Genomic DNA, 14852 nt, shown 5'->3' with positions numbered 1-14852 from the left:
ATCCCATTAACTTTCACTATATGGACAAAAAAATAAAAATAAATTTCTACAGAAGAAAGTAGGGCCCTATGATTTCCGCAATGCAGAAAACGCAGATGCAATCCAGTAAAAAAAAAAAAAACGTATATATACTGTATAATGTGGACTGTCACGGAATTTGCCAAATTTTAGACGGAGACATCAAAAGTAGGTCAGTACACTTAAATCAAAATGCGATATGTCTGTGAATACTGTCTGTGACTACTGTCTGTGAATATTAAGCCAAAAATACTATTTACTAATACTATTTAAATATAAATCCTGCCTGTTCTGCATGTCTCTGTGTGAATGAATGGGACAGACGCGCAGTTTCATTAACTACACACATACTGAAGCGCGTGTGATGCCCGCAGTGTTTTCAGTCTGTGCCGCCTCAATATACGAGTACATGAACACATGACCATAATCTCTAGAACTGCGCTGAGAATCACTTCATGAGCATTTTACCATTTCTTTTGAGTAAAACTATCATCACTGCAAGGTCTTCACTGCAACGTGTCAAAATAAAAGGTCAGTTTAACTTGAAGAAATGATGACAGAAATATGTCTAAATGTAATGATAGTATTACTGCTACTAGCAAAATTATTATTAAAACATTATTTTTAAAGGAAAATTAAAATGGAAAAAAATGGAATCCAGAAAAATTCAAACGGAAAAAAATAAAATGGATTTCATAGGGCCCTAAGAAAGTCATGGTTTGATAAGACAAACGCATGGCAACTACATTGATCATGTCACTACATTGATTTTCTGTTGTATTAGTCCAAAAAATATGAAATTTCCCACAGTGATTTTTATCTGTTTATTTATTTTGATTTTATACCAAAATCACTTTAATGCACTTCACATCTGAATTATGACTTCTGAACTCATACGTAGGGGCTTCCCAGAAGGACTTTCTCGTCTCTGCCTATGACATTTTAAGCTCCAGTGTCATAGAAGGATATGAGGAAAACAAGTCTGTTGTTGTGGTGGAGAAAGCAGGATGATATATGGGATCTGGATTAGGTCAGAGAGCAGACTGCGCAACGTCTGACAGGAGAACGTTACATTATCTACAATCTCACAACCCCTTTTTTTTTTTCTCGTTTCTTCCTGCTCACTGCCTGTTATAGATCCGATGGGAGAAGAACATTACGCTAGGAGAGCCTCCTGGATTCCTCCATTCATGGTGGTGGTAGGTCTTATGTGTTTTCTTTATATTTTACACATGCTGTCTATCTGTCTCTGTGTAAGCTAGTGCTAATAAGTGTGTATTTCAAAATGGACAAATAATTTAGTTTTATTATTGATGCTCTGACATCTTGTACATTGCAAGTTATTTCTCAGTTCAAATGTTGCGTGAAGTTACAGAATTTACAGCTCATCTGCACATACTTAATAGTGCTTACTAGGGCAAGAATCACTATTACTGTTATCCAGAGTTAGTTTGAGCAAACCTCAAATGTCTCATCATGCAGCGCTCGTTATGGCTGGTTTAAGCAAAAACTCAGAGTTAGGATTTATTGCTTGTCACTGTATCGCATTGCACCTGCAGGGCTCAACAATAAGAATGGAGGATTCTGCCTGTCAACTTTTTTAGCTTGTCAGCTAGGTACAGTTATCTAGCTGGTTGTCAGATGAGATTTTGTCGAATCCACAAAAATGACTCGTGATAATCTTAGTAGTATCATTTAGAGTGTGTTGAAAAATGCAAATCAGACAGTAATGTTAATGTCCAGAAAAAATGTTTTTGAACTAATTGCTGTCTTGGAGATTCCTGTCTAATTATAAGAACTGTATTTAAAAAAAAAATAATTGATGTGAGGAAAAAAATTGCTTTTATATGCATAAAAAGTAATTCTAATAATACATTCTAGTTTTAAAAATAAATATTTAAAAATTATTATTAATGTAAGTTAATTGAAATTTTAAATGCGTTTTTTTTTTTTTTTTTTTGGAGTTGTGGACAACAAAAATGTGGACAAGGCAAGTTAAAATCTGAACTATGTCCCAACTGAGCAAGCAGAAAAAAAAATGGTGTTGAACCCTGGTTAACCAACAGTGTGAATCATACAGTTAAACTGAAAATGTCCTCACTGTTAACTCAAAAGTGACTCCACCATAAACGGAGAGTATATCTATTACAGACTACAAGATTGTTTGTATTCACTTTCACTCTATTGATTTATACTAATCCAGACTTAAGTTTGGCTGTGACACCAGCAGTCAAACTGTATGTTTAACCTGATGCGGTTTGACCCGTGGCAGTGGGTGTATTATTGGGTCAGGCAGCCTTTACGGAGGGCACGTCTGCCCAGGCCTGGCTCTCCCACCCCACTCCTTCAGACAAAAGGCCCAGATGGTGGGGCAAAGACATGGCCCATCCCTTTTCTAAACCCCTTCCATCAACCTTTGTCTCTGCTGCTGTCCTTTGTTCCTGTTAAAGACCCCAAACACAGATTAACTCTTTGCATACCGTTCCCCCTTTGTGGCAAGTGTCCGAATCCCCCTCTGGCCCAATTCGGTTATATTCTTCTCCATTGGGGGTGGCCCAATGACAAACTGAGGGCCAGCGGGAGGCCAGGGGGTCAAGACAGCTCACCATTCGGTAGTAGTCATATAGGATAAAGGGGGATGAGTGCAGACTTGAGGAAAGAACTTGAGTCGTTAAACCTCACCTCTTGTGTGTTAGCGCCTTGTAACACTTTGTGGCGGCATGGATCTTCACAAATGCATCGGTTCTGACTCCCCAGTAATTGCTTCTCTCATATTGCTCATATTCATTCGGTAGGGATTTTCTATTTGTCATGATTCCGTTATTAGCCGTAAACCGTGCGGATATTCTAGTACCTGAGTTCAGCGGCTGCCCGAGGGTCAGGAATCAGGATTATCTCGTTTCTCAAATGCAAATGACACACCACTGTACTCCTAATAATACACATGTGAAAGAGCTCCTCACTGTAAAGTCCATATACGTATGGATGTGGCTGTATTACCCCTGCTTTTGTCTCGTATTGTCTTCACCATTAGGATTTACTTAATTACCCCCAGAGAAGAGCTTGGTGTTTAAGAGAATCTATTAACATGAGAATGTAGTTCCCTCCAATTAGCATCAGAGGCACGCGTAAAACCCGACTCATTGTAATTGCATTGTTTTGTTCGCAAGGAAGTGCAGTGACGTAATACGGGCAAATCTGCAGGTGGTGTTTTGAGGTTAGACCATGTGTACGAGTCAACCCGTAAATCTTTGCTACACAGTTTATTTGGTTTTAGAAGGGCCCACCCTTTTCCCTTTAGAAAATGACAGTACAGTTCAAACGTTTGGGGTCAATAAAACCAGCATGAAATTGATCAAAAGTGATAGTAAAGACATTAATAATGGTAGAAAAGATTATTTTCTATTCATTAAAGAATTTCACAGGGTTTTCACAGAATTATTAGGCAGTAAAATTGTTTCAAATATTGATAATGATAAGAAATGTTTCTTGAGCACCAAATCAGCATATTAGAATAATTTGCGGCATTGAAGACTGGAGAAATGGCTGCTGAAAATTCAGCTTTGTCATCAAAGGAATAGATAATTTTTTCAAATATAGAAAAAAGTGCACCACCCAAGTTGTCCAAAGCATGGGCGCATTTTATAAGAAATACTTCAAAGACGATCATAAGCATATCGTTTCATGTGGCCAGGTTGCTGTGTAAAATGTACAGAATGCTTTAGCTGTTAAAAGCAGTAAGGAGATGAATGTTTCCCAAATGAATGCTAAAACAATTTTATAAATGTTATAAATACAGAGTTGAATAAACATTTACATGTTGCAGAACTCTCTTTTAACAGCAAGTGAGCCACCCTCAAATATTTCAAAAAGCGAACGTGCACATATGCATGTTTAATAATTCAGTTTTTTAGAAACTTTTTAAACTGTTTATAGCTTTAGCATAATATATAGCATACATTAACATTAATTTGTGCAGTTATTCTTACTGCTGAAAAATCACAATAAATTACTTTAGAATCTCCTGTAGACAGTATAAAAGGCATTCAAATATTTTTGATATTTTAGTTGGTTTCGTTTTTAATTAAATTTTTGATATAAACTGTGGCTAAACCATGGTAATATGCAATTATCCTGTTAAATAATTACAATAACTATGGTATTTTGGTGGAATTTTTGTAAGGGTTATTTAGTGTGTGTATAGTTTAACATTTAAGCATCCGTGCATTTAGAAGTTTGCCATTTTTATAATGTAAAATTACATTAAATTGTGTAAGTCTGTGGTTACATTTTATCTCGCCATTTTATCATTACATTTTATCTGGAGTTTCAGTTTTTTCCCCCACTGTTTCTCCCTCACTTCCTATCCCTGTGTTTCTCTCCCTCCATTTTCCCCCTCTCTCTTTCCATGTCTGTTTCTAGTTTCCTCTTCCCATTAATGTTCCCTTCCCCCACATACAAAGGGTCTCTCATTTTTATCCTCTCTTTCTCTCCTTTTCCTGTGTAACTCTTTCACTTTCTGTACAAGTGTTCAGGAATGTTCTTTATCCTGGTAAATATTTGCAGGAGAAAAAAAAAAGATAGTTTCCCTTGCATTGGCACAAAAGCAGTCTTATCAACAGGTTTCCCAATTCAGGTCTATAACATCACCAAATAGTTTTGTCTGATATAAATATATCCTTGATAAACAATGTTTATTTTCCATTTCTTGGTGAGAGCAACAGTAGGCGCGTGTCGTGTGTCGGTGGTTAGTCTGTAGCCTTCCCGCCGCCGGCCTTTTTTTTTTTTCCAGGAGATTTTATAGGTTATCCATTAAATCGATATCTGAAGACCTGGAGCGATCTAATTTGGGCCATTTAAACAGGTACTTAGTTTCAGTGCAGTAATTAAAATACCATTTGGACACAAACCTTGTTCCCCCTCCAAACAGCCCTGCAGGACCCAAAGACTCTTAATTGAGGAAATCCCTGGCTTAATTGATCTGTAACCTGCTGTTTGTGCCAAGCGGGTGGAAGCGAAAGAGTCTGTGCGAGTCTCAAGTTTGACTGGACTTCATTTTTACCATGCTGGCTTTGCTTGATGTAACTTTTCTGAAGATTAATCAAGCTCAGATGAAGTCAAAGCATTATTGACTGCTTTTTTGTGATAGGATACTTATAGTATGTGTATTTCAAAAGGTTTGACTTTATATATGTTGTATTTAATGGTAACATTCTCTCCTGTTTCCTGTTGCAGTGTATTCTGGGATTTGTACTGTGCCGCTCCAGACCGCCGGGAGACCTGCGAGCACTCCAGCGAGGCCAAGGCCTTCCACGACTATGTGAGTGACATACAGACCTGACCTAGAGTCTTTTAGCTGAGCTTCAACTTCTTGTCCAATGACAATGTGTGTTGTGGGCGGGGCTTACCTTCTATCTGTTGTCCGAATTTATTGATGTGAGTGTTTAGTGAACGACACGAGGCAGATTTGCTTACCAAAGTGTCACAGGATACGTTAAGTGAGCTGAATAGAGCTTTTTCGCGTGAATTAGTGTGTGTTAGATGCGTTATGTGTGTACATGAGTGTTTTGTTCCAGATCATGTTTCTTCCTGGTTGTCCTTTTTAAAAATGCTCACGGTATGTAATTGTGTGTGCATTAGAAAGACAAGTATGGGATGTTTATTTCCGTTTATTTTTCCGGCGGTGGCTTTCATAAAGCAGCTGCGCGGCGTCTTGTGAACACAGATTTGTGCGGATTCTTTAATTTGCACAGACAGACATGTAATCTGATTAACATACTGAATGCAGTGCATTCACAGATGTAATATTTCAGTAACAGTGAAAGGCATAATGAAATGTCAGTTGTTGTTGCCGGGATGGCCGTGGGCTTGAGTCAGAGTGGGAAGGATAGACGGATGGCTCAAAACAGGTTGAGAGTAAACGTCTGGTTATGCATATGTTTGTTAAAATGAAGGTTATATATAAGAGTTGTTGACTTTGTGTTGCAGTGCGATTTTTAATTCAAGTTACGGTTGTCTTAGTCTTAACAAAATGACATACTAATTTATCAGGTTAAAATGCGAATTATAGCCTAGATAATATGGATAGTACACATGAATACAATTTAATGATGCAAATTAACACTTATTTTTCACAGTATATGCTCAAAATGCATGCAAAATGTTTTTATTTATTTAAATTGTATATTAGCCATTGAGAAAGCTGTTGGTTTCGAACAGTTCAACCAAAAATGAAAATTTGCTGAAAATTTACTCACCCTCAAGCCATACAAGATGTGGATGAGTTTGCTTCTTCAGCGGAACAGATTTGTAGAATTACAGCATTGCATCACTTGCTCTCCAATGGATCCTCTGCAGTGAATGAGAGACCAAACAGATGATAAAAACTTCATAATAATCCACAAGTAATCCATATGACTCCATTTCATCTATTAACGATTTGTGAATCAAACAGCTGCATGTTTGTAACAAACCTAATTCATTAAGATGTTTTTAACTTTAAACTGTTGTTTCCGGTTTATTGTATTTATTGGCTAAAGCGGTTAGGATTATTAAACTGCCAATCACTTGAATGATAAAATTACCTGTAAATAACCTGTGATTATTCCTTTAATTTGTTGTGTGTGTGTTTATAGAGGTTTGTTCTATAAACTATTTTCTAACATCTGATGAATAAATCTCATGAGTACAAGCTAAGACTTGTACGAGAACGATAAAAAGACGATGTGATTTAGTGGATAATGGGATCAGGGTTAGTTCAGAGGGCCCGACCTGTAGTCTGTCTGCTGAACTTGACTTGGCGTTTATGGAGACGACAGCCCAGAATGGGCCTGCTCAGTGTCAGGAGTTAAGTCAACATCTGGAAGGAAACAGAACCACTTTCATTCCACTGACCAACATTTCACTGACAAACCAATATTTGACTAAAATATTTCCAGAGGAAATGCATCCCCCCCTCTGGGATGTGATTTGCAGTATTTTACTAATAGCTAATCGCGTACGCCTCATGCATGTCGGCACTCATTGATCTTAAATGTATTACTTGTTTAAATGACTTTGTTAAACATGATTAAATATGCACAGCCTGTTCATTAGAAGTGCAAATATTCCATTTTCCCAAACCGCCAGAAAATGTTCTGATCAGAATCAATATGGGGAGGGGGGATTTTTTTCATTCTGCATTTCCAAACTTTCCCTTAATCTGCTTAAAATAGCAGTTCACCCAAAAATTTTAATCCTTATATCGTTCCATCCCTGTATGCTGTTGTTTTCAGTGGAACAGTGTTATATATATATATATATATATATATATATATATATATATATATATATATATATATATATATATATATATATATTTACATTATATATAATATATTATTTATTAACATTTTGATAGTAGCTTTTATTTTTAAATTCTCAATTAGAAAAAAATTTCAGTTGTATTTTTATTTTTAAGTTCAATTAATGAAAATGTAATAGCTTTGTTTTAGTTAACGACAAAACTGCTGTACAACAACAACAAAAACTTTTCTTATGTCTTTTTACTATAACAACAGTTCTTAAGTGACTATGGGCTGTCAAAAAGCAACAACAATAAAATAAAAACAACATAATGGTTATCTATCTGTCTATATATATATATATATATATATATATATATATATATATATATATATATATTGTATAATGTAGTGTATTTGTAACATTTATTCACAGATAGCTAAACATTATGACTAAAATAAATATCTAAAAATGATTACATCAGACCTGCTCCATAGGCTTCATATTCATTCTGAGAGCTTTAGGTACAAGTTATTGATTTCAGAAAACTTGGAATATAGCGTACGAGTCAACTACTATTTTTGGAGTTTGATGTTGCTATAAACTATAGGATTTCAAGTATTCCACTGAAAAAGTATTTTGTTGGCGTGTGTGTGTGTGTGTGTTTGTGAATGTGCTCATGTGTGTTGTGGAGCTGCAGTATCATGTGTGCCGGTCTTGGCAAGGTCTTTGCTCCTACTAGGGTGTCCTTGAGTTCAGTGATTTATCATGTTCTTATTCTGATCCCTTTGCTCCCTTGTTGGGTCACAGCTCTGTAGAGGCCTGTGCTGTTTGTGTGTGTGTTTGTGTGTGTGTGTGTGTGTGTGTGTGTGTGTGTGTGTGTGTGTTTGTCTTCAGGCCTGCATTGCCCACACCTTTCTGGCTGCTTCTGTGCTGAAATCAAGACAGTCAGGAATCCTCTCGGTGTAAGATAATGGAATATAACGGTCTAATCCTCTAATCCCAGGAATGGTTGAGGGCTAATCCAGGGATTTTGTGGGATTGGTGTCTTGGCAATAGGGATGGAATTTTGGGACGCAACACCTCTAAATGCCAGAGTCGTCTGTGTGCTCTTCACTTTCTGCCGGGCTTGATTCGTAAAGCTTCGTAATGAGCATTGATTAAAAACACAGCAGACAACTCACAACAAGCTTACACCTCATGCACATCGCATGCTAGTCCTGCTTGTTAAATCAGGATTCAAAAATGTTATTTTACGTAATATTAATGTAGTATTATTATTAAATATAATAAAAGTTATTATTTTTTAAAGGGACTAGAATAAAATAGTAAAAATAATAAAAAATATTTAAATACATTTTTGATTTATTTGATTTTAAGACAAAATGTTTAAAATCATGTAAGATTAAGACTCTTGTTAATTATTTTAGAAAGAGACTTAGAAAGTGAATGCCATATGAAATCACATGACCATTTGTGTTTTGAAATTCAGTTGCGTCATTAAACTTCAGACAAATGCGATAACGAAGACTTGGCAAAACAAGTTCACCTTCACTTGGTCCCCATTGACTTGCATAGTGTTTTTTCCCCCCATACTATGGAAATCTGTGGGGACCAGCAACTGAAGGTGAACTATCCCTGTAACGTTTTAACAGACGTTGCTTCATACACATTGAAGTTCGAGTCCTGCTTGCAACATATCCCGATCACAATCTCCCCAGTGCAGATATTTCTGTAAGTGTCGTAGTGGTAGAGTATTAGGATTCCAATGAATCATTCTGATGGTTGGCGGCTGGTATGATTTCATCAGGAAGATTACTGTAGTAAGATATGGAAATTGCGTACTATATGTAGATATTGTGTATGTGCGTCTGCCTTTCTCCTTCCCCTCCCCCTCATTCCCTCTCGTTCTCTCTGGGGAAGATTGATTGGGTAATCTTGCTGTTTCCCCCATGATGCCGTTCGCTTGCTAGCTTGGGGGAAGGAGAGGCAGTGCGGGCAGTATGACGACACACAGGAATAATGATAATGAAGGAACGCGCACACACATGCACGGTTACACCGGAGGAGAAGCGAGGCTATTTGTTAAGAGAAACCCTAGTTAAAGAGAAGAACATACACACGTCCTCTAAATTATTTTCTCTCACATATACTATTTTATCATTATATAGATATTGTAGGCAAAACAGAAGAGAGCTTTCTTCATTATAGGAGAATTTTGTTAGCAAACATGAAACACAAACACAGTTTTTCTTATTGTTTGCTTGAACATGGAGCGCTGCCACGAGTAAAAAGTTAAAGCCACTGGCTGTTTATGATTGCTATCCAGTGAGGCGCACAGGGCTGCTCTGAGCATGCTCAGTAGTTAATATTTGATCCAGACTCACTGGAGGAGGACTGGAGTGGAGAATCAAGAAGGTAACAAAGGGTAACAAGGAGTATTTGGAAGGGTACGTATTCTTATAAGTGAAGAGATTTTTCTTGTTCATAATCCATGTCCTAACTATTCACAATCCAAAATATGTTCACCCCTTCAGTTTTTCTAAATCAGAACATGTTTGATGTTTATTATAGAGCTTTAAGGAGCTGGATGTTGGTCCAATCAGCATTGACTGTGGGCGGAGCTAGGTGGTTTAAATGACCTTTTGTTTTTTTTGCCACAGTTGCAGCAGGGACAAAACCACAAATTAACATGGAAGAGATGTTACGCTTGATGCTTCGTGTCAGGAATCTCTGATTCCTTTTGCATATGGTATACAGGCCCTACAGGTCAGCATTTATTGGACGAGACGGCACATCCGCAGATTTCTTCACCGCACACACTTATGACCAGCGCTGCGTCAGCTTATTACTGCTGTGTGTGTCATGTCCAAACAATGACGAGAATGACCCTCACACAGTTTACAAGTTCTGCCTCACTGTGTTGATCGCATCCTGATGGTTGAGCCTTAAAGGTGAACTGTCTAATTTTTCGATGGTGAAATACATTTACATTTAGTCATTTAGCAGACGCTTTTATCCAGTGCGACTTACAAATGTGGGCAACAGAAGCAATCAAACCAACATTAGAGTAAAAATATGTAAGTGCTGTGACAAGTCCTGATTAGCCTAAGGCAGTAAACGTAGCAAATATTTTTTTTTAAATATAATAAATAAAAATAAAAAAGTATGTAGAATAGACAAAGAATAGAGAATGCTAGTGTTAGAGTGTCAATTTTTGTTTTTTAATAAATAAAAAGAAAACAAGTAGATAGAATAGAAAAAAATAGAGAACACTAGTGTTAGAGGGTATATTTTTTTTGTTTTTATTTTTTTAATAAAGAAAACAAATAGATAGAAAAGAAATAGAATACAGAATGCAAGTGTTAGAGGATCAAGGTTTATACATCCTTATCTCAGCTTTTTCTTTTCTTTTTTTTTTATTGTAGACAACTTGGATGATTTGGTTCAGGGTGAATGTAAGTTTTAGCTTTTATTTATTTCATTCTATTTTATTTATTTATATTTATTACAGTTTCACTCTGATAGTTTTACTTAGGGGGTTTTTAGTTTTAGTTTTTTTTTTAAACAAATTAACTACATTACATTTTCCCAGTGCAGTCTGGTGTTTTTGCATTTTATTTTATTTTACTTTTTTGTAATTAAAATTTAGTTTAGTTTAGTTTTTAGTTTTTTTCTTAGTTATGTTATTTTAGATTTTAAAATTTTTCTTAATTTTTAATTAATAATAATAATACTGAGCTGGTTGCAGATGGTATTTGGGGTGGGACATTCTCATTCTATAAGGCATTTGATTTGACAAAAATCAGTGCAGTGCACCCACTAATCAACATTTTTGCTCCGTTTTCATGGAATAAATGTGTAAAGACATAAAATTTGTATATCTGCTTTACTTTGGTCAACTTTTCGTAGTACATGGGATGGAGCTATGGAGCAAAATTGTCACAGCTGACAAAAGATCAAACAGACAAACTTTCATTTACCATCCCAGATCTGCCACGCCAGACTTCTTTTTCCGGTCTCTTTCTCCTGGTCTTCCTCAATCACTCTGAACCCCACTGCTCCTCTACGCTCCTTCCCGTTAGCCTCTCTCGTTCTTCACACAAATGTTCTCTCTCTCTCCGGTAGGGTTGGCAGGCAGTGCTGGCAGGACACTCTTGGCGTGGCGTGCGTCTGGTGCTGTTGTAGCGCGTTGGCTGGTAGCAGCTTGTGTGGGGTGGCGCCAGTACACCAGACTCAAGTACCAGCTGGGCATCCAAACCCATCCCTGAACCAAAAGAGGCTTCCTTGGATTGCTTTTCTTTTCTTTGTGTGTTTGTGTTGGTACGAGTGCCTGTACATGTACACACTCAGACATGTTTGCATATGCTGCGTGTTTATGTGTGTTTGGACACACGGCCTACGGCAGGCTGTTTTCTCAAGAGGGGCGCAATACTCTACATCTGTGTACAACGCAATCTATGCTTATTCAGACGGCACACGCATGTTTTACGTACCTCCTTTCATCTGAGAACCGCTGCTCCGCCTCGACTAATGGCAACAAACGAGAGTATCAACACAACAGATTACTCGCTTTCCAGTTACGCTGTTACATTATAGCTGTTGACACAAGTTGTGTTCGTTAGCTCTCAACGAGGCACTAATTAATGGGACACACAGTGAGAGGAAATGTTCATGATTGAGAGTGAGAAGCTCAGCTGGCATGGCTGTTGTTTCTGTTTTTTCTTTAATCCAGCCACATGATTGCAATCAAACCACCAGGGTTCAAATTAATGGTCACCCGATATGTGTCAATTGCTAATGATGTTCGCAGAATGACCAGTGGGCAGTACAATGCTGATATTGTAATAATTACATTTTTGGTGACAACAAAGATATTCATATTCATATTGCTTTAATAAAATAATAATAATAATATTTTTAAGTAAGTGCTTATTTAATTTAAGTAATTTAGGTATTTCTATAATAATAATAAAAATTTGATGTCCTTATTTCATTTAAGCAATGTTGATATTTAATAATAATAATAATAATATTTAAAAAGTGCTTATTTAATTTAAGCAATGTGGATATTTATATAATAATAATAGTCATTTTAAATAGTAAAATGTACTGTTCTTATTTAATTTAAGCAATTTTGTTAAGCACTTTTTATTATTTTATATTGTTAGAATAATAATAATAATAATAATAATACAAAATAATAATATTTAAAAAATAAGTGCTTATTTAATTTAAGCAATGTTGGTATTTAAATAATAATAATAATAATTATTATTATTATTATATTTATAATATATAATATATAATATATATTATATAATCATATTATTATAATAATTATTATTATTTATAAATAGTAAAATGTAATGTTATTTAATTTAAGCAGTTTTTGGTATATATCATTATTATTATATAAATATCCTAGTTTTTATATTTATTTTTATATATTTCCTATTTTATATTATTATTGTAATAGTAATTATATAATTATAGTAATTAATAATTATATAATTATAGTAGCTATATTATTAATAATAGTAATAATATATTGTTTCTACAAATAGTAAAAATAAATTCTAAATTAATTTAAGCAATTTTTTTAAAATCCAAGAATTTTCGACTAAAGCGCGAATAGGGTCCAAATATCTTTCCTTCTTTTCAGTGAGGTCTGGATGCTGAAATCTTGTACATTGTAAAATGTGGCAGTTTTGCTGCAAAATGATGATGATGATCCATAGAGATCGGATGTAGAAAGCAGATTTTTTTTCTAGCTGGATTTGTATAGGGTCTCATATATTATCATCATATATCATATATGGAGTCTTGCAAATATTGCAGCCAGTGACGGTAATACTGTCAGATTACCGTTGTCATTCCAGCAGCATCTCATGGCTCCCTGATGATTACACCTGCACCTTTACGTGTGTGTGTGTGTGTGTGTGTGTGTGTGTGTGTGTGTGAAACGGAGCAAGAGTACATGGTCCCTTCGGTCTCGCTCTGAACCAACATTTGAACTTTTCCATGTTGACTTTTGTTGAAAGAGAACTTCAGAAAAATAGAGCTTTATCAGTACTTGCCCAGACCAATTTAGCAGGCAGACAATGATTTAACATTTTTTAATAAGCCTGCAGAGCTGCCTCCGCTCTTCGTGACTTAAATTTCTCGTTTATCAATAAAAAAATCCAGACTCTAAAGGCACCATTACACCTTAAAATATTTCAAAACACTACAAGCTCAATTTGCAATAATACTCTCGCGCCGCTTGTCGATATAGGGTTGTAATAGGGCTGAAGTGTGGCGGTGGTTTGTCACAGCTGTGGTACGGTTAGACCTCAGGCGGAGACCCGCAGTAAGTCTCGCTACACACCTCATTTACATTCTATACCACACTGAAACCCCAGCACACCGCTCGCTCTTTCCTTGACCTGCTGTCCTTCTTGCAGTGTGAGAAAAGCGAAGAGAGTGAGAGAAATGGAAAAAGAAAAAAAGGAGAAAGGGAAGGAAAGAAATGAAGGAAAAACAAAGATCTCAGATTTTTTTTCTTGCTGCAAAAGCACCACTGTTTGCATAGAGTATAACCAGGAACAACACGATTGAAATCTCTTCCGCTTTTTTTTTTTTTGGACATTTTGCCAATCACCTGGTTTCTATTTCGGTAGTTGTGCTAGGTAGTCCTGGACCATGTGCAATCTTATTGGTCCAAAATCCCACCCAATATAACAGATTTTCCTTTTTTTTTTTTTTTTAAGAGAAGTTTCTTTTCCTCACAAAGGCTGCATTTGTTTGATTGAAAATGCAATAAAAACAGTAAAATTGTGAAATATTATTAAAATTTAAAATAACTGATTTCCATTCGAATATATTTTAAGATGTAATTTATTTCTGTGATGCAAAGCTGAGTTTTCAGCATCATTACTCCAGTCTTCAGTGTCACATGATCCTTCAGAAATCATTCTAATATGCGGATTTGGTGCTCAAGAAACATTTCTCATTATTTTTATTTAATTTGAATTTTATTTTTGAGTTTTTTTTTTTATCCTAGAATAATATTCGCTTATATTTTACTAACTTTTTTTTTTTAGCATAATTGTAAATATTTACACAGCTTGGTTTATCACATGGCCAATCTGCTTACACTTTTATGCAGATTGTGCTTCCTTTGAGTCCAGTCCATTGGAGCTCTCTGCCAATTTTAAATCGATAAAGTGAATCCGCTGTAATGTAGAGCAGTATGCCGCGGACAATTAGATGCATGTGATGCTGCGAGCTGCTCTGCTTCCGCACGCTCCAGGAGGCTCAGTTGTTTGACAGTTGCACACACACTCACGCCGTTGACCCACTAATTAGTTAAATCACATGTCTAAATTCTTATGGATTTTGCATTAGCCCAATGAAGTGTTTGACTGTAATTTCATTGGTTTAGTTGTGTTAATAAAGGCGCTGGAAAGTTCCAGTGATCAGATGAGTGACCTGACAGGATCCGTCAGGAATCGCTCAGTCACTGCCTGTTTGTGAGTCAATCAGTGGTGCGTTAATGATTTGGATAT

General features: G+C 36.0%; 1 protein-coding gene across 3 annotated transcripts in view; it reads left to right on the top strand.

Annotated features, from left to right (window-relative positions):
* Positions 1-14852, top strand: part of zgc:110158 (uncharacterized protein LOC553590 homolog) — a 75041-nt gene that overhangs the window by 15150 nt on the left and 45039 nt on the right. For 2 of the 3 annotated variants that reach the window (XM_058748562.1, XM_058748553.1), the window contains exons 3-4: positions 1156-1217; positions 5254-5338. The exons of the other annotated variant lie outside the window; for it this stretch is intronic. In XM_058748562.1, the coding sequence (XP_058604545.1) occupies positions 1156-1217; positions 5254-5338 (147 nt within the window). The remainder of the gene's footprint in view (positions 1-1155; positions 1218-5253; positions 5339-14852) is intronic. 3 annotated transcript variants of the gene reach the window in all.

This window comes from Onychostoma macrolepis, chromosome 02 (assembly GCF_012432095.1).
Source record: "Onychostoma macrolepis isolate SWU-2019 chromosome 02, ASM1243209v1, whole genome shotgun sequence".
NCBI lineage: Eukaryota > Metazoa > Chordata > Actinopteri > Cypriniformes > Cyprinidae > Onychostoma > Onychostoma macrolepis.
Note: the sequence above shows the minus strand (reverse complement) of the source record. Positions and strands in the feature narration are given on the sequence as shown.